Source organism: Pyrgilauda ruficollis, unplaced genomic scaffold, assembly GCF_017590135.1.
Source record: "Pyrgilauda ruficollis isolate IOZ18807 unplaced genomic scaffold, ASM1759013v1 scaffold74, whole genome shotgun sequence".
NCBI classification, from domain to species: Eukaryota; Metazoa; Chordata; class Aves; order Passeriformes; family Passeridae; genus Pyrgilauda; species Pyrgilauda ruficollis.
In genome coordinates, this window is record NW_024529266.1 from 2,775,122 (window position 1) to 2,796,242 (window position 21,121).

A 21,121-nucleotide genomic window follows, 5' to 3' on the forward strand; every position below is an offset into this window, starting at 1 on the left:
GGAGGGAGGGAGGGACTTCATTATCTCATTGGTCTTTTCCAACCCAAATGTTTCTATGACATAAGCAAAGCTTCTTGGTGTGTTTCAGACAAAATGGACCACACTTTAGAAGAAAATGTTTCCTGCTGCCAGGGGCAGCCTCCTTAAGGCAGATTGGTTAGAGCTCATAGCATCTCTGCCTTCCATGACAACAGGATGTAAACAAGCCAGAACATTTACTGTCACCACAGCACCCATTAAAGGCTGTCTCTAGATGATCAGACCACAGACAATCAGCAGGCAGAACACTGATGTGTCGAAGTTGCATTACGAGACACGCTCCTAGATGTAAAGTGGCAGAGTACAGCACAGTAAGGTGCCTAGCTTTGCCCAGGTGAAGTGTAATGAAAGCACTTACATGCTGTTGAAAGAAACTTGCTGTAGAAACAACCTATCAGATGCTAGTCTGAGAATACAATAGTATTCTCTCAGAAACTCTTTTCTCCAGTACCATCTTGACTGCTATTTTATACACACACCCAACTTTGTACTTCCTACAGAAACAATGTTTATTCACCCTTGTGATTCTCATTTTGTACACTGTTAGCTAACATCTCAGTATTTCATTTCCTTTCCTGTTATGCAGACATCAGATAAATCAGAATACAAGGATATGAAACAAGAATAGTTTTTTGAACAGGGAATACAGGTTCACATTCCCCAAAACAAAAAGAACACCAGCCTATGAGTACATATTGCCAGAGAATTGAAGTCTGGAGACATACTGCCACAATCCTGTTGATCTTGGAGCATATTAAAGCAGATGTTTCCTGTGAAGTGTTATCCTCTCCCCACAGTCCACACCAGTATATTCCAGCAGTCACTTCAAGCAAATACATGGCAACACTGGTTAAATATTTTGAGTGAATTCTCTTGTAATTCACTGCTCCCTTTATTAATGCAATATTCCTAAGCAACATTTAAGAGTCCTTTGGATTATTGCTTCCTTCTTTTTAAGTTTAATAATGCCCTTTGAAAAAGTCTTAAGCAACACATCATGAACACAAGTGGAAAAGGAACAGATTTTCTAAATCCATAAGTTATTGTGCGTATTTGTTTTTCTCTAATAGAGCTAAGGGAAAGTTCCAGTTCTACTATTTAGGCTAAACTGCAGCCAGACAATAAGGACACACCATACAAAGTGGTGGTTTTCATTTGCTGTCTAGCACAGACTTCAGAAAAGATCTCAGAGACCTCAGAGGACAGTAGCCAAGTGGACAGGAATTGATTCAGTTCACAAGAGAGCCACACTTATTACCAAGGTTCAGAAGCAGGCCAAAGCTCAGTGAATCTCCAAGGAAGGTGTCTATGATACTTCTTACAGCGTTCTAATCCATGTAATCAGCCCACACACACCCATTCAGAGACAGAGAAGGATAAGGAGAGCTCAGGATAAGGAGCTACGGAGAGATTATGGGTCAGGATTAAAGGGAGAGCAGTGATCAGAGACATTACAGCCTGAGGGTCTGCCACAGGCCACCTTACCAGGAAGACCAAATGGATAAAGCCCTCTACAAACAGACAGGAGCAGCCTTCACAAGCCCTGTGCTCATGGGGACTTTCAATCACCCTGGTATCTGTTGAACAGACAGCACAGCAAGACACTTGCAACCCAGGAGCTCCTGGAGTGTATGGATGAATTTTGTTTTCTCCAAGTGACAGGGGAGATAACAAGGAGACATCCTAAGCTGAACCTTGACTCACCACATTGAGGGGCTGGTGTGGAATGTGAAGTGCACTGACTATGAAATGGTGGAATGCAAGATCCTCAGGGCAGTGAGGAGAGCACACTGTATGGACTTTAGGAGAGCAGGCTTTGGTCTGTTCAAGATTTGCTCGATAGAGTGCCATGGGACAAAGGCCAGGAGGAAAGAAGGGCCCGAGAAAGCTGAGTAACATTCAAGGATCACCTCCTAGAGGCTTGACAGAAATGCATCCCAATGAAGAGGAGGAAGTAATGCAAAAACACCAGGAAGCCTGTGTGAATGAACAAGCTGTTCCTGGACAAATGGAAACACAAGAAGAAAGCCTAGAGTAGAAGCAGGGACAGGTAGCCTGTGAGGAATACAGATTAATTCTCCAAGTAGCTGGAGATAACGCTAGGAAAACTGAAGCCCTGACAGAATTAAATCTGGTCAGGGATGTCAAAAGCAACAAGAATAGTTTCTACAGCTACACTGGTGATAAAAGGAAGACTAGGAAAAAATGTGGACTCTCTCCAGAAACAGGAGACCTGGTTACTAAGGACATGGAGAAGGCTGAGGAACTCGGTGGCAGTTTTGTCTCAGTCCTTACCAGTCACAATGCTCCAGCCATACTGCCTTAGTTGCAGAACTAGTGGAAGGTATCCTTGCCCATGGCAGGGGATTTGGAACCACATGATCTATGAGAAAACTACATGATCTAAACTGAACTACATGAGAACATGTAACTCCTCAGTCTTCAAGAAAACAAGGAGAACCACAAAAGAAAATATAAAAAAAAAAAAAAAATCAAGTGTCCTGGATACAGACTGAAAACTTCATAACAATAAATATTAGTAGGAATGGAAGGGAAAATACTTAAGTCGTTTCATCATTATCAGTTGCTCAGTTTTATTTAATACTCAGGCTTAGCTCCACAAAACTAAATAAGGCAGTAATCACCATGAAACAATCTTTGCGCCAGAAGGTCAAGTAAACATCACAAAGAATATAATTCAAACAGTCACATGATATTGACAGGGACTCAAGTTCATGCTTTCTGACATATTTATCAAACATTATGAAAAGCAGATGGGAAAACATGTTTAAATGTCACTCTTTCTTCAGTTCTTACAGAAATGCAGATATGGTGTTTACATACAAAATGAATTCTACTTGTATCATATTTCAATATAACGATAATGAGATTTTTGGACTGCTGAACAGAATAAACAAAACACATTAAATACTGACCTAACAGTATTTCTTAAAGTAGACTATCTACCCACAAGTAAGGAATATATTCCCAAAGACTCTGTCAATCATTAGAGGGAGCTGCAAGCTCTGAATTTAGTAACACTTCAAAACTTCCTGAATAGGCAAACTGTAGATACAGCAATCAACCTTTACATACAATTTTTTCACTTTAAAATTACTATTTCCCGATTAGATACATTTAAGAGGAACAGCAGATCACTCTTGTCATTATAAAACTATACAGCCAGATTAATTGAGACACAATTGATTCAGCCAAAGCTTTTCCAAACAGAAAATATTAATGCAATAATATACAATCATCTTGTCTAGATATTTACAGTAAATTCAGGCCTGGATGAAACTTGTTCAAAATTCAGCTGCTAACAAAACATGCTCATATTTCTTCAGTTTGAGGAGGGTTTTGATTTTTTGAATACTTTAGTATTGAATTATTACTTCATTTTTTTTAAACTTCCACAACTTTCATAAAAAGAGCTTCCAGATTAGGCTGTAAACCATTATTTACTAATAAAAACAATAAAGTTTTATGGAAGAATACAGTCAAATATTGGTACATGAGATTTACCAATTTACTTCTTCACCAAACTGAATTAAACTCTTTTAATGCAAGTAAAACCGGAAAAAAATAGTCTAGGTAAAACCAAAATCTTGTCAAAACCAGCTTAAAAAATAAAGCACATAAAGACTGGGAAAATTAGAAGCTTTTATCAAAAGACTTCAAAATTTTGGAATTGCTATGTAATAAAAAGTAGAGATAACAAATGTAATGACCGAGGTGATACAAATAAATATTTCATCTTACTTGTCCAGAGCTGTGCTGGTAGGCATGCTTCTGCCAAATCCTCGGACACCCATCTGACAAAAGTATGGAATGCAAGACAGATTGGCAGCAATTATAGCCAGTGAATCTGATGCATTAACAAAGAAACCATTTTGGCCAAGGATCATGTAGCGGTCCTGGAGAAGAAAACAAATGTAAAATAGCATCCCAAATTCCATGTATTGAGGACACCTAATTTCTTTTCCTAGATCCACTGGAAGTAGAGAGAAAAAGGGCAGGCTTTGGGTAACTCACATCCCTCTTTGGGCAGAAAAATTTACTGGCATCATCCTGGCATGTTTATAATCTCACTATCACACCATCACTCCCTCCTGCCATGCAAATCAAAGCTCCAGATCAACTTCTAGCTTCTGCCTCCTACATGTCACTTCAGCAGCTCTGTTTCTGCCAAGAGAATGCTTGTCTAGGAGAATCTTTTTGCCAATGGCACACACTATTATGGGAGTAGGAGAGTATTTCGTGTTTACTGAGAATAGAAAACAGCTTTTGCTCTTCATAACCTTTTAATCTTTCTCCCACCTTGTCATGGCAGAAAGTTCTTTTGCAATACATTGCTTTTTATTATGCTGATAATACAACATTAAAAATTTAAAATAAACACAGGTTACGACTCAGTGCTTTATTTAGCTAAAAAGCCCTTAATTCATGTTGCTAACCAGAAAGGACTCAACGTTATTACTGTTTACTGTGACAAGTCTGCATCATCTATATGCTGTGTGCTCCTAACTAAGGAAAAAAGTGTTACACCAGCACAAAACAAAACCAGCCTGATACTTAAATAATTCTCATCCTGCCTTTAAATTCTGCTTGATTTTCAGTCATCTGCAGAGAAAAATTACAACATATGTGTCTGATTTATGGGTTGCAAATGTTACCATCTGTACCTGAAAGTAATACCACTTTCAGCTTCAATGGGTTACTGAAAAGCAGATAAATTATACTTACATGTCCCGTATCTGACCCCAGAGAAAATAACAACTGCAGTGGAACCTCAAGACAGATCTAAGCACTTACTCCATCAGCATCAAAAGCAGCTCCAAATCCATACTCGCCACCTTTCATAGCCTCCAGCAAGGCAGTGGCATATGTTAAATTTGGATCGGGAGGCTGTCCACCAAAATCCTCCAGAGGAATACAGTTGATGGCAGAATTTGCAGGAGCTCCCAATTCATCGCACAAGATTCTTCTTACATAGGGTCCCATAACTGTGAAAACAGAAATCTGCCATGCAATCACAAAAGCATATGCTTGACATTCAAATTTTTAACAGCACTGTTGACATTGCATACAAAACATACTTTCAGCAATTCTATGCATCTGTCCTTGCAACAACGCCCAAACTATTCTTTCACAGAGGAACATGTGATTGTCCTCAAAGTAAATAATTAATCAGTATGAAAATAATCAATTCACCATGAAAATCACAATGGTGAAAGACGCAGAGGTTTTTTTACCCATTACTAAGTAAAGAAAATATCATACACATACAGGAGTTTTCTCACTAAAATAAAAACACCACTCTATGTGTTAAAATAACACATAATAGCAAGGAAAGTTAACAGTGGGTGAATACACATGGGAAATACACCTACCTTAAGATTCCAATTCATGTGAAAATTGCAAGAGATTTGTCCACCAAAGAATTTTACTACATTTTAGTTGCTACCATGAATAAATTAAATTTAAATTAAATTAAATTTAAATTATTATAAATTATATCAAATAAATATAAATTAATAATTTTAATTAAATTAAAATTTTCTCAAAGCTAACTCCAAGATACTTCTTTGTTTTGTTAAAGACATGACCAACTAAAACCCCATGGTGTTATATGCCATAATTATTACATGCATTTGGTGACTAAACGGTCACTACCTGAGCACTCTGCATCCCGGATGCAGGTGTGAACAGGTCACTCAGAGGTAAAAAATGCATGAGTGACTGCTCTCTCTTTCTCCTTACTCTTAAATCTTGATAATTGGAGTAGCGGAGACCTGAGGTAAAAGTGAAACTTCTTTTCATAAAAATGTAGATGTTAATTCCATAAAATATACCATGATTCACGTTGTTATCTAAAGTGGACTCCTATCAAATTACTCTGTTCTCTGCCAATGTTAAACTATCACCATGTACAGCCATAAAATATATTCCACTTGTATACACCTAATCTACATGTACTTTAAATTATAGATATACATCTCTCCACCAAAATGCAAGGTCATAAAGCCAATTCTCTGCCACCTTGCAAATAAAGCAAACAAGCTAAGTCTTTTAAAATGTTTGTGATGCATCAGTTTTTCTAACCCTAAACAGACTTTTTGACAACATCTTTTTAACAACAATAAAAATTCTGAACGGTCAGAAACAGATCTGAACATGAGAGCTCCAGGTATTTTAGTAACATTCTCTCCAGTATAGTACCTGACAAGAGGCAGTGCCTTCCTCACTGCTCCCTCTGCATGCTAAAGGACACCATCTGCCCTTTTGACACAGTCTGGCAAAACTGGGTGTTCAGAGCTATCACACTGTTCTAGATAAAATGCTTTACAGAAGTTTTCTAAGTTTGTCCAGCTCCTTTTATGGGTCTGTTTTTGTAATCCCATTAAAGAATGAAAGCTGGTTTGCTTGATGTAATCTGTTTTCCATAAGATAATGCTGAACAGTCTTACTCACACTCCTATCCTTCAACTCATTATCTGCAGCAATCCTTATTTATATATTCATAATGTAGCCTAAAATAGATCTTATCCTGGCCTGTGTTTCCCCAAGTGACACAGCTTATATTTTTTAATATCAGTACACCATTTATCCCCTTGCTGTCTTCTATGACACTTTCAACTTGTTCCCAGTACTGTGAAATTTGCTCATTTTTAGCATTAATGAGACAGAGGTCTCAGCTAACTCTTTAATTTATTTATTCAGACTTTACTAGTTTTATACCATTTATAATTTCCTCTTAGAGACTGCCCTGTAACCTCCTCAGTCACTGGACACTGCAATACACTTCATCACCCTGTCATGGCAAGATTACCTCATCCTGCTTGCTTCCAAATGCAGAAAGAAAACTTTTATTGGACACATATGTCCTTACTTATTTATCAAGTAAGATAAATCTCTTTGCCTGGTAAGAAACCTAACCCATTACTATGACTGCCTTTGCTATTAGTATAAGGTTCAAATCCTTCCTTATTACCCTTAGCTTCTATTAACTAAATGTCCAACATTTGTATGCTGTATTGTTATTGGGAAACCATTGCAGTGCACAGCTTCTATTGGGAATTTATTTCGGTGTACGTACAATTCTGACCCAACAGCACTTAAGTTCATACCTCCATTCATGGCATCAATCCTTATTTTAATCTGATTGGGTCCAGTCAGCAAATTTCTGATGGCACTGAAGTCAAAAATACTTCGAAGGAGATTGAGGTAGATTTCCACAGAATCCACAATTTCCACTAGAAAAATCACACCAAAAAAAGGTGACTACAGTTCACCTAAGTAAAGTTATTTCTCCCAGCTCTCTTCCCCCCAAGAGAACTAAAGTCAGAGCACATAACCCCCACATGACATGGCTTTGCTTTGAAATTAGGGAAAATCTAAGGCTCCCGGTGCCTTCAGTGTGGCTATTATCAAGCTTTAAGCCTTGAAAAGATCAACAGTTTTGACTGCCAAAAGACTGCAGAGATAATGTAAGTTGACAGCTCCTATTTCACTGAAGACATTAATGAGTGTACTTACATCAAAGTAAACTCTTAATAGATCATTCACTAAACCACTGAAAAACTTTGCAAGCTAAATAGGTTTATTTTCAGAGGAAAAAGATGCTCATGGCAAGTTGACACCACTCAACGTCCACCTGACAGCAGTACCTATCTGCATGATTCCTTCAAGACAGACATACAACCTATTTTCTAAATTGTGGCACCAGGAATACCTGTGTTCTGTTTGTTGTAGATGGATAACAAACTATACTTTTGCATTGTAGATCTCACTGATTTATGAAAGCAAGGCTCAGATACATCTGTGTTTTTGCTAAGGTATTGATAACTTGAAATTTAAATTCATGAAAGGAGAGCAATACAGTTTTTCTAGTTCTTTTGGATGTAAAACATTAAACAAAAATGAATTAATGAAAATAAGTCTGTCATAATGAAAGCAGTCACCAAACAACTGTCAAAAGCCATGCTTCTCAGTCATCTTGGAATGAATCACTTTTCCTGATTAAATTAAAAAGCATATGTAATAGAAATGTCTTTTCATCTGGTTAAATGAGTAACTTGAAATATCTTACTTATAAGTTAAATTATTACTTAAAATCTCATCCAATTTTGCTCAGAAACACTGACCTCACACTAATGCTCTTCTTTAGAGTAACATGAAAATGACAAAGACATTTTTTGAGCCTGAGAAACACACTCAGTCAGAATAGATTGTGACAATATGTTTGAAGAAACAAAAAAAGGTTCTCAAGGCCGAAAAATTATCTGTAAAACTTGAAAAAGAGTCAATTCTATGGTATATGACAAAAGTTTTAAACACTTACTAGGTTTATATTATTTCTTGTCTTCTATGCCCTGCTCCTAACAGCATTTTAGCAGGCCCTAAGCTTTACGCATATGAACAAATGTGGCAACTCTGGTGGAGCTGCTCACACATGTGAATATAAAGCACATGAAGGATTAAAGTCCAAAAATTATTTTAACTCCTGCCAAACCCAACCTCAGTTGTTCCAGCGCCTCTGTAGCCTTGATTCTCAGGAGTCAGTTCATATAACTGAAGCAAAAGTTTCAAATGCATCAGATAGTATTTAAATTACTTTTTAAATTATTTTCATTCTTTTTGCACCTTCAATGTGCATTCAGATCTGTGTAAACTCTATCTATTCATGCACTTATAAGCCAATTACATTGCTTCAGTAGGGTCCCTGATAGCTCTGCTGTCTCAGGTTGATGTATTCTTGGAAGATGTGATTGGGAAATTATTTTTTTTTTTAGAAAAACATACAGAAAACCTGTAAATATCTGTATGTACTTTTATACATCTTTGGGGGAGGAGTGTCTCATTTTAATTTTAAAAATAATGTTTGGAGAGATTAAACAGTTTAAAAACCAAAATTTAATGCTGTAACAATTCTATGATTCCACAGTGGTGCTGGAGTTGAATTCTCTTTGCTTTTTTTTTTTTCCCTAAAAAAGCCAAACATGTTCTTTACAATAAAATAAAATACTCCAGTGAAATCAAAATTTAAAGACTTTTTTAAATGAGAAATTTTATTCCTCAAAATTGTAAATTGTCTCAAAATGTGAAGTTTGGATGAAAAAACAAAATGGCTTTCATTCTAGGGCATCAGGAATGCAGAAAGTTCTTGAGGCTGCATAGTGTCTTATAGTATTTGAAATATATGAAATATACACTAAGTTTGAAATACATGTCAGGACCCCTTAATTTGTTTTTGACTCCTTCAAGAAAACAGCTGTGTTAAATAATTTTAAATCAATTGTAAGCATTAAAGTATTCACTATGCCTAAAATTAAACACGTGCTTAAGCAATCCCTTTACATTTGGAGTCACTGGATGTAAAAATCCCATAACTTTTCAGAAAGTCAGAAAAAATTAATAAACTGAGCCTCACTTACCCTTTTATCAATTAGACTTCAATAAACAAACCATTCCTAGACCCAAAATGTTTGTGTTTGATGTTTAACTACTAGCAAGCATAAATTTAGCAAAGATACTTGGCTGAATGATGAGGCCTGATGCACTTAAAAGTCTGTAACTCAGATTCCTGAAGTGCAAAACAAACATAACACTTCCCTATAAATGCACACAGCACTGGACACAAGCAAAAGGAGTTGGAAACCAGGGTGCATTTGGAAAACTATGACCCAATTGCAATCACAGAAACGTGGGACATGAGTTACATGACTGGAGCACTGTAGTTGAGGGTTACAAGAAGAGACAGGCTGGGTCTTTTCAGACAGACAGGAGGGGTGGGGGTGTTGTGCTTAATGCTAAAGAAGGGTCAGATTGTGAAGAGCTGCCTCTGATAAACAGCCATAAACAGACTGAGACCCTGTGGGTGAAAATCAAGAAACAGATCGTCATAGACTCTGTGGTTGGCCACCTGACATAGGGAGTCTCTGGATGAGACCTTTTGCTTTATTAAAAAAAAAAAACAAACTCTACCTCCATTGGCAACCTCAAACTTCACTGCAATCTCTCCTCCGGGTTTCCTGGGACTGTGGCTAGCTGTTAGAATAATTCCAGCAGCTGCTTTGATCTTTCAGATGATATGTGATAGATCAGTGTCATCTATCTAGACTTCTTTAAGGTTTTTAACACTGTACCACATGGTATCACATCCAGTATCTCTGAATTGGAGAGATATGGATCTGATGGATGGACTATTCAATGGAAAAGGAGTTTGGACACAATGACCCTGAGTCCAGGTGGAGGCCAGTGAGGAGTGGGCTCCCTCAGGGCTCTGTCTTGGGACCAGTCAGTACCCTTCAACATCTTCACTAATGACATCAGCAGGGACATTGAGTGCTCCTTCAGCAGGTTTGCAATGACAAAGCTGAGTGGTGCAGATGACACAACAGAAGGAAGGGGTACCATCCAGAGGGACCTGGACAAGCTTGAGAAGTGTGAGAATCTCCTGAGGTCCCACAAGTCCAAGCACAAAGTGCTGCACCTGGGTCAGGATAGTTCCTGACACAGGTGCAAACTGGGAGAAGAACTCACTGAGAGCAGCCCTGCAGAGAAGGACTTGGGGATTCTTGGGAATGAAAAGCTGGGCATGACCCACAGCCCAGAAAGCCAGATGTGTCCTGAGCTGCATCCAAAGCAGTGTGGGCAGCAGGGCCAGGGAGGGGATTCTGCCCCTCTGCTCTGCTCTGCTGACACCCCAGCTGCAGGGCTGCATCAGCTCTGGGGTTCTCAGTACCAGAAAGATATGGATCTGTTGGAGCAGGCCTAAGGGAGTGTCACAAAGATGATGAGAACACTCCTAAGAAGACAGGCTGAGAGATCTGGGATTGTTCAGCATGGAGAAGGTTCGGAAGAGACCTTACAGCTGCCTTCCAGTACCTAAAAGGCAGCTGAGAATTTCGAAACAGGCAAATAGTGTTATGACAAGGGGGAAGGGTTTTAAATTGAAGGAGAAGAGATTTAGATTAGATTTTAGGAAAAAATTCTTTACTGTGAGGGGGGTGAGGTACTTGAACAGGTTGTCCAAAGAAGATGTGGATGCCCCATACCTGGAAGTGTTCAAGGCAAGGCTGGATGGGACTCTGAGCAACCTGGTCTAATGAAAGGTCTCCCTGCCCATGACAGCGCAGTTGGAACAAGATGATCCTGAAGGTACTTTCCACCACACACCATTCTATGATTCTAAATTGCCTCGTATTTTGATAACTTTTAGTAAGGCATCCTGAAGAAAGCTCTGCTTATATAATTACCCATTATAACTCTGCAGCAATACTAATATTTAGACTCAATGGATTTAGCGTGAGAAAAAGCACACACTGATACCTCGGAAAGGTTTGAATTTGTTCTCCAGATCAAATTCTTGTCTTCCTAGGCGTGATAAATCAACTCTGAGATCAGGACAAATTGCATATTCCTCCAAGGTTTTGCTGATTTGATAGATTTTTTCTGAAACTATATCTGGAGCAGGTCCTGTAACAGAAAATAACATGACGGGTCATTTCTTTTAAATGAAGATTTCCTATCTTAAAAATAAGTGCTATAGCAAACATTTTTCTGAATATATTTGAGTTACTATGGAGTAAATAAAAACAAAGTACTGTGGTAAATAAGGTCTGTTCTTTCCCTACAACACAGGTTTAAAACATTTTTCAAAAAAATAAAACATGGAAATGCACTGCATTACTCAGAACATTTTGATTTAAATGTTTAATCAAATTAAATTATCCTGGGGCAGGAGAGATGAGGTAACCACAGTCATATTTGTTTGGGCTTATTGGTCAAAGACTGCCTTTTTCACTCTGCAAGGAATCTCAACATAGCTATCAAAGGAAAGCCTGCTCTTCAGCAGCAGGTTCTGGTGTTTCATAGGACTTTCTGAAGATGCACACCTGTGAAAATCAGATAGCTTGGTGTTCCACATTATTTCATTAGGAAAAAATAACATTATTAGAAATCTAACCAGTTTAACAGTGGTGCTGTATTGCAGTTTTCCTCCACTACCTGTGGAGGAAATTTTTTTGTTGGAATTCAAAATACCTTAGTTACTTAACAATTAGCAATTACCACCTGGATTTGTTACGTCATTCAGAAACAGAAAACACATCTTACTTATGAGTTACTTTCATTGCTAAAGCCTGAAAGATGGCTTTCTTTACAAAGATTTACTGTCAACTAAATCAAAGTTGCAGGTTTGATGCAAAAATTACTAGATGAACTATGCCATATGAAGTGCAAAGGCTGAGTCTGAGCTGCAACTGAGTGTGAATTGCAGCAAGTCTCTTTTTGGCTTATCTGACTCTGCACAGCTTATATTAAAGCTACACTTCTACACTAAAAATTATTTCTTTTATTCCCTCTGGTGTGTCCTCTCTCCTCTCAAATGCCTTTGCATTTTCCATTTGTCTAGCAATGCCGCTATGTGCAGTGCGTTGTCACGTCAATTAGTGTCTTCCATCTCAGATGCAGTGTACCAGATGGTCCAAATCACTGCATAAAAACCAGCCACTTAACTCTTCACGTAGCTTACAAAATGACTTCTTACTCATCTAATCCAAACCCATCCAAAGGGGAGGATGTCATTAGCTACAGATCTTCCTTGATAGACGGATGTATTGTCTACTGATATTTCCAGCTAAAGAGATCCCATAGGTCACTCTACATTCTCTTCTACAGCTACAGAGACAAGCCACTTCTGCTTGACCTGGATCTGCAAAATAGACTGAGCAAGAATATAGAGTAAATAATAACCTTCCCTAGGAGCTTGTTGCTGTGCTTAAACACTATCTTGAAGTTCAAACACCTTGATACTTAATACTTAACAAACACCTTGATACACCTAATACTTAACCAACATTTTCTCGGCTGGAACTTAAACCAACTGCTTTTCATTATGGTCCTGCTGATTAACATAAATAATTAAACCTTGTGACCTGTGTTTGAGGAGTGTTTCATACATAAAATATAACAGCCTTTTTGAATTCTCTTTAAAAAGGCAAAGCACACTAGAAAGATGGCACCACCAACTGTTTCCCATTTATCAAGCAGATTTTAAATGCATGTGGTGTTTTAAAGTTCATAGAGTGCTAATTCATCTAATGGTTTAGCTCTGGTATATGTGTGCTGTGACCCTGGTATCTTACTGGCTGACCTAACACAATCCCTGTAATTCTGTTTATAAAATCACATTCATTTACCCATGCACATTTTTCAACTACACAAGAGAGAAGGGAGAAAGCAACCCCATCTCAAGTTCTCCCACCTTCAGAATGGGGAAGGAAACATTTTATAAGCACTTTCAGTTAATTTTTTTTTCAGATGGAAAGGACTCTACATCTGTGAGGTATACAAAGTGTCAGCAACCTCATATAATGTTATATAAGTGTACACAGATCTATAATGTAAACCATACAGAACCTATAACATACATAGGTAAGTTAGAACCCATAACAACATAATGTGTTTGTTGTCAATTTCAGAAAACAAGACTTTAGCTACATACAAAAATTCCCTTATTCAATGGTGGAATTGCCGCAGTAAAATGGTACAACTCTACCTGGATAAGTTACTTCCTGGGTAAATATAAGAAGTTTCTCATGTGCTTTCTTCCACACAAGACAATGAGTTACACTGCTTACAGTACTTCTGAAATTACATGCTTTAAAGTAAATGCCAACCCAAGCAACACAGAAATATGAGGAAAACAAAGCTCCCTCATAGGCATCTTTATAAAAGGATCAGAATTTTTACAGTAATCTAGATGCCTACATAAATGACTGTAAAAACCAGATGGCAAGTTTATAGAAATCTTACAGCTATCCTAAGGGCTTCAATGAACATTTAATGCTTATTTTTCAGACCCATGTACACAAATACATTTACATTATTTAAAGAAAAAGAGATGCCTACATTCTTCACAGTTTTAACAGAGTAAATTAAAAACACATAATTACAGACAGCTAGTTATCCTCACAAGCCATTTCCAGGCCACCAAGATGCAATGTTGTAGCGGCTTTTAAAAAAAAAACATACCTCCATTGGCAACTTCAAACTTGACTCCAAATTCTCCTCCAGGTCCCCCCGGACTGTGGCTAGCTGTTAGGATAATTCCACCAGCGGCTTTGATCTTTCGGATGATACATGAAACAGCAGGTGTGGATAAGATCCCATTCTGTCCAATAACCAATCTGCCAATCTACATGGAAAAAACAAGCCAAAGTACTCTGAACAATACTAAATTTTTGCAAATTAGTATATAAACACACACACAATAGGCATATATGTACAGGAGAGAAATGGTAAAGTCTTGGTACAGAACATACTCTTTTGCAGAGAAATATCCATGAGTTGGTTGCATTGCTAACCTGGAGCGCTGACAAAAAAACTACTGTAACCTGGCACATTTAACCCCAGTGGCCGGGATGTGTCAGTAAAGCAAGAGCACAGCAATGACAAGGATTTGCAAAGCTCCCAAGCATAGCACTAGGCTATCATCCTGCTACCGAAACTTGCCAGGTAACTCCACAAATCAGCAAATCTTCTCAGATATTAGTATAGTTTAGGGCTGACCCTGTGGATGCATTTGCAGGGCTGGGGATTTAATAGAAAGAGAATAGAAAGCCTTTCACAGGGCAGCCTTTCAGTGTAATCACAAGTACCACTCTGCAATAGGGCCTGCAGTCTCTTGTAGTTACACTTCTATTGCCAAGACAGCCTTGGATGTCCTGCCCACAGAAAGTACTGCTCCTCCTTCAGCTATCAATGACTCCTTGGCTATTCCAAATGTACAGGGTGTGTTTCCCAGGGCACAGCTGAGCAGGGGAAGTTCCCACCATTCTTAAAATAAAATAAAAAAAAAAAACTTTCAGGCGGTGTTATTAAACACTGACTCAATGTGCTTGGTATTATGTGAAGTTCCACTGCAAGGTTCCAATTTCAAAACCATGCCTTCATCATACTACAGTTTCAGTTTAACATAAATAATCTAGAAGCCAACAAGAAATGTATTTACAAAGAAATACAAGAGAGTTCCAATTTCTGGGGAACGCAAAAGGAAGACACAAAAAAAACAAAGGGAGAAAGGGAGGTTAAGTGTTACAGATGAGAACTGAGGCAGCTGCATATGGAGCTTAAAAGGATGCTGTCGAAGTCTGGAATTTCTTAGTAACATCAATATTTAAAAAAAAAAAAAAATCAAATAAACTCCCATCACCACCACCACTACTGAACAGTAGTTTGGGAAGGGACAGGGCTGTTAGGGGAGGCAGAGGGAAAGGCAGAACACTGAATCCCTTCCACTCCCCATGTGAAAGCAGACTGGGAATTGAACATCAAACTTCATTCTCTAGTTTGAAGGAGATTTGAAGGAGTCTGTTCGGCAAAGCAACAGCACAGGAGGTGTCACTACCTTCCTCCTGTCGATACACAGCTGTTCCTTCATACATAGATGAGCTGCTTCTGGGCACTCACAAGAGGACCTTACTGGTTACTTAAAAGTGTGGGTTCAAATAATTTCAGAAGAGCAAAGGATTAGGAGATCATTATTTAAACTGGTTTTGTAAACTATTTTAATTTGAAAAATTAGGACTAAAAAGAAATTATCAACTTCTACCATAAATTACTTTTTTGATAATTCTAACCAATCACAGACTGTGTCTAGTCTCTTTCAGTAAGAATCACGGTATCTGCTTTTGAATTTTCAAAAAAGTGCAGAAAATGCACTCTTCTATCTGAGATTTCTACCTCAAGCTCTCATGAAAGAATAATTGTCTGCCTGCTTCTCTTTTCAGAGTTTTTGCAGGTAATTCTGAAGCCTATGGAATGTTGCTAGAAAACAGGACAGCTAATAAGTTAAGAAACAAACAAAATACTATTGTGAAAAGAAAAATATGATTTAAAAAACCCTGAAATTTTTTGTTTTGAACATTGTTCCTCCCTTTTTTAAACTATGAAGCATGTAGAAAGCTAGAGCAATGACTCAATCCTCCAAATACAGCTGTCAGAAATGGCTGCCAGCTCTTAGAACAGTATTGTGTATGAGTAAACAAAAGGAATATGACAGCAATAACATTTTACAAAATGCATGAAAACAACACACTGAATCTATCTGGATGTACTCAAGCATAAACACATTTACACTTGCATGCAGGCTTATCACAACCATGGTTTTGGTATTTCTAAATCTAAAGCAGTGAGTTTTTGTCCTCATGCACATCACTGTATTTTTAATAGTTAGTAGAATTCTTAAATTATTAAGAATGCACAAATTACCTAGGACTATTTCTTTGCTATATTTCATTTCTTCCTATTCAGCAGATGTCGCACACACCAGTTTTCCTATTTTTCTGGATGCCAGATATTAATATAAATCTGAGTAATGTGATTTGCCTTAAGTACTTGTCATGAGGCTACTATTTCTATACTACTTTGAAATATTATTTATTATGCTAATTTCTGTACTATATAAACATTGCAATATTAAGTATTCTAAATTAAGGATCCTACAAATCAAATTACATGAATGATGCAATAGTATTTTATTTGCAGGGACTACTATAAAGTTTCCCCTTTTATTAAGGTCATCAGTGGTTCTACAAAACTCCCTGAGGACAGGGCAGACCTTAGAGGTGTAAATGTGCTATCCATCTTCCTTTGCTGTTTTAATTTTGGTGGCAGGAATGCAAGAGGTCACCTTCTCTTCTCACAATCTCTTAATTTTTAATCAAATGCTAAACTAGCATTTAATTATTTCTTTAATGAATTTAATTAATACCTGTTTTTACAGACTTCTCACAATCTGAGCTAAAACAGTAACCAAACTGTACCCACATACTGGGTCACAATTGAAGTTCCAGTAATATCCTTCTGACAATCTTGGACAATTTCATAGCATGGAAAGATTATCTCTGGAATTCAAAAACTTGCATGGCTACAAGATCACAGGCATGTAATATCTCTTCTAATACTGTGTCCCTATGCCATTCTATTTTGTCCCTGTACTTTTAGTAACAACAGCAGAAACAAAGATCCTCAGCAAACAGTTACAGCTGAAAGAATAAAGTACTCTAACAAGTACTTTACAAGAACACTTTTATGCAATATTACCACTTGCAGCTGTGCCTTTTCAGACAATTCAGCTGATTACCATAGAGTCACTTAATGCTTTTTTTAATTATTTTTCCCAGTAATCTCTCACATGCCTCAGTCAATTATACTTGAAAGAACATGAAGCAAGCACATTACATCCTGAACAACTTGGGGCTGTGCCTTCCTGTATTTTTTCGATACTACAGTAAAATACAGGAATATGAACACCACACTCAGTACAGAAGCAAATAAAGATCATACAGACCCAGGGAGCGAGGGAACGATTTGCATGAGAGGCCATGGAAAATAAAACCAATATGGTGTTACATAGCAGACAACCAGAAAACTCAATTCTCTGCCATCTCAAACTTCTACAGCATTACTAGCAATACTCTGCAGTCTCTCCAGCATGTTGTCATGACTTTCCATATTCAGTGTAACAGCACTACCGTCTGATCTGCCACTGAGACTCACAAATAACAGCTTCTCGTTTAAATGTATCCTAAACTTTCCATCAAAAATGAGACACCCTATCCAGTTGGTGGGTCTAATGGAATATTTCCATCTAATACACAGAGGAATTGTATGCAACTGCTGGAGCCTTCTACCTCAGATCTTCCAGACATAAGGTTGACAGACACTACTACTGGCACGACACAGGTGAAAAGGGAAATAGACCCTCAAATACTCTCCTACCACCTCCACTTTGTCAAACTGATTGTTGCAACCCAGAATGGTACAGCAGCTCTGTACCTCCTCACTCTGTCTGGTCCTCCTCACACTCCTCCACCTTCCCATGACACGCACCCCTCACCCAAGTGTGTTTGCTACCATCCCAGCTGCGTGCCCACTGGAGGGTAACCCTGGTTCGGAACAGGGGCTGGTGGTGCATGTGCTGCTGGCAGCTGCAGAGCATGGGCCAGCCTGCAGCTGCTGCCACCACGGGAAGGCTGTGCAGGCTGTAGCTCTGGTGCATGTACCTGCAGCCTGGAGCTGGAGGGCAGGAGCCAGCAGCACCAAGGATGAGTAGAAGGCAGGCCAAGCATTGGCAGCTGACTGAGCAGGGGACCTCATCTCATTCCTTGTACTGGAGCCTATGCCAACCGTGCCAGGCTGTTAGCACAGGGGGAATGTGGGATGAGTCACCAAGTCAGAACTAAGAGGAACCTAGCAACTCTAAAGGGCAATCCATTTACAGTTGATAATAGAAAATCGCTTTTATTTTTGTACTCAGCCAGCACAACTAGCCATGGCTCTCGGTATGTGTCTTCCAGCAAGGAGATTAAAGTTCAGTTTATCAGCACTGCTGGCACTCAGGGCAGCTGAACATTTTCAATGCACATTTCAAGCCTTCCCCCTATTTCAATTGATCCAGCCTACATCAGTTCACTTCTTTCCCTGTGATACCAGCTACATGCTTTCTCATGATATTAACCTCATCCAAAGGGACAGATCTTTGCTCTCATGAGTCTTCTCCTCTCCACCTATTTCTATAGCACAGCAATAAACAATTATATCAAGGAGATTTAGGTATTTTCCCAGCCGGTGTATTTTAACAGCCAAAACATAAAACATATGTACTAATGAAGTACTAATGAAGTAAATGTGAAACTTATGCATTTACATTGTGTTTGAGAGAAAAAGAGGTGAAGGTGACCAGGGTGAAGACGTTAGAGAGGGACAGAGCATTAGAATGTGGAAATGGGAAGCCCTTTCAATAGCTCCCTAGCACCTGGGCTGCTGAATTTCTGAGGACTGTGTCATTAGCAACAGGATCATACATGAATTCAGGTATTTGTGAGAACTGTGAGCAGAAATGTTAGGGGTTTGTCTTCAGAAAGCACTAGGGAGAAACTGCGTTTCTAAGAAACTTGCAATAACTTAAGAAAGGGGAAAGCATTATTACAGCAAGGTGTCAGAATCATCTCAAACTGGAAATCTCCTGAGGTCAGAAAGATATTCCAACAAGATGGGGAATGTGATAGAAGCAATAGGAATGAGACAGACTGACAGGAAAAATTAGTCAGCATAATTTGGATGAGAAGCCCCTGCTCCTCTAAACCCCAAATTTCTTCAGCACCTCAGTTCTTGTGGCCACCTTGCACTGAAACCCATTCTTATAGTTCCTAGCAGCATGCGAGGACCTCAGCCTCTGCAGAGCAGCTCTTGCACCTGGGCTCTTGCTTTAGCTGTTGCTGCACCTTACCCCACCTGGCCAAGAGGTACAATTCCATCAATGAGACTGTCTCCACTGAGCTACAAGGGCAATGGGACTAGAAAGCAGCACTCCTCCATGTCCTGTACCACCTTCCCTGCAACTCCCCACACACCAGTCCACTTCCTCTGCCCTACACGCTCCCTTCCCTGATGCTGCAGATGGAACCACTGTGCTAGTCTCGCCACTTCCACCAGTGTCCCCCACAGAGCCCTCCCACACCCTGGGCCACATAAACCCTGGCCTCTAACGCGTAACATGAACGTTGTAATATATGTAATATAATTCAAGTAATATGAACAGTGGTTTTGCATTAGGTAAAGAGTATGTAACATAATCTGTGAAACCTAAGGCATCAATCAGCATCTGCTTGATATTATCAGCATGTTGAGAACATGCTTTAGAAGTAAATTGAAAAATACTCATTATTCATACAAGGCTGGTTGGTCTTGTACGTGACAGCAAATCAGCAGGGAAAATTCAAACACATATGGAGATTAATTTCAAAACTGAAAGATCTTTTGAAAGGAATGTCTTTAAAGTACTGAGCTTTTGAATAAAAAAAAAAATCCCTATAGAATTATATCATTCCTTTTGCCAAAACTAGAGGATCAGTCTAGGCATCAAAATAAGAGATAGTAGTTTCAAGTCTGCTTTGAAATAGGAACTTCAAGCCTGCATTATGGGGTGTTTCCCATACAGCTTTCTGTACATACACATCCACACGTGAATGTGCATATATCTTCTAGAAGAAGACGTAAGCTCTCTTCCTGAGTTCTTTCCTACTTTCAAAACTGCACCAAAACAATTGTATCCCGCCTGACCACAGGTTTCTGCCACCGCTGTTCACCTGCATTTTATAATTTATTAGCAAGTGACCAATAGAAGAGAACTATTATTTTCCTAAGGTTGTGGGTAAAATGCTGAACTCCTCTTCTTTCAAGAGTACCATTTTCCTCGAACTATTTTTTAAATATCCTGAGCAGCAGATGCTTGTCTGATACCTTTGTTTCCCGCGTACTTAGTTTTAATTCTGCTACATTTTCTCCTGCAGAGTGACCCTATGTTTCAGCTCCCATGTCTTCCTCCTCCTAAAATAAGGTGTGAAACAGCACGGCACGGCTGGCAGTCTCCAGAGGTTGCCGCCACGCCGATGGAGCCCCCAGCTCTGCGCGGCCCGGCGGCACAGCGCGGGGCTGGCTGCGGCTCCCGACGCCCGCGGCGCTGGAACACACCGCAGGCGGCTCCTCCGGGCTTCATCCGTGCCTCCAGCGCTGTCCGGGGGATGACTGTGGAAGGCTCTGCCCGCGCTTCCCGCGGGAGCCGCTGCCAGGGACGGGGAGCAGGGGCCGCCGAGGGGCGGCGGGAAGGGTGACGGGACGGCTTACCCCGTTGGCCGCGGCCATCTGAACGACGATCTCGATGGCCGTCTTGCTGAAGTACCTGCCGTCGCTGCCCACCACCATGGTGCAGCCCTGCCGGTCGCGGAGGTCGACGGAGGAGAGGAGGCTCTGCACGAAGTTGGGCAGGTAGTTGCGCTGGCTCTCGAAGAGCGCCGTAGGCCGCCGCAGGCCCCCTCCGCCCGTGGGGCGCTGGTCCTCGTAGGGCGCCGTCTGCACGGTGAGCACGGGGATGGGGGTCCGCTCCATGGCGGCTGCCGCCCGCCCGGCTCTGGCTCCGCTGCCGAGCGGCGGCCCCGGCGCACGCTGCCGAGCCGGCGGTGGGGAGCCCAGAGGCGTTCCCCGGGCGGGGCCGCGCTCGCTCGGCCCCCGG

At 39.8% G+C, this 21,121-nt stretch overlaps 1 protein-coding gene across 2 annotated transcripts in view; it reads right to left on the bottom strand.

Annotated features, from left to right (window-relative positions):
* PGM5 (phosphoglucomutase 5) overlaps window positions 1-21,115 on the bottom strand; it is a 72,544-nt gene extending 51,429 nt beyond the window's left edge. For both annotated transcript variants that reach the window (XM_041486124.1, XM_041486123.1), the window contains exons 1-6: window positions 20,737-21,115; window positions 14,080-14,242; window positions 11,374-11,520; window positions 7,170-7,295; window positions 4,855-5,045; window positions 3,802-3,956 (exon numbers count right to left, since the gene is read on the bottom strand). In XM_041486124.1, coding sequence (XP_041342058.1) covers window positions 3,802-3,956; window positions 4,855-5,045; window positions 7,170-7,295; window positions 11,374-11,520; window positions 14,080-14,242; window positions 20,737-20,997 — 1,043 coding nt within the window. In that variant the 5' untranslated portion in view covers window positions 20,998-21,115. The remainder of the gene's footprint in view (window positions 1-3,801; window positions 3,957-4,854; window positions 5,046-7,169; window positions 7,296-11,373; window positions 11,521-14,079; window positions 14,243-20,736) is intronic.
* Window positions 21,116-21,121: the final 6 nt, after the last annotated feature.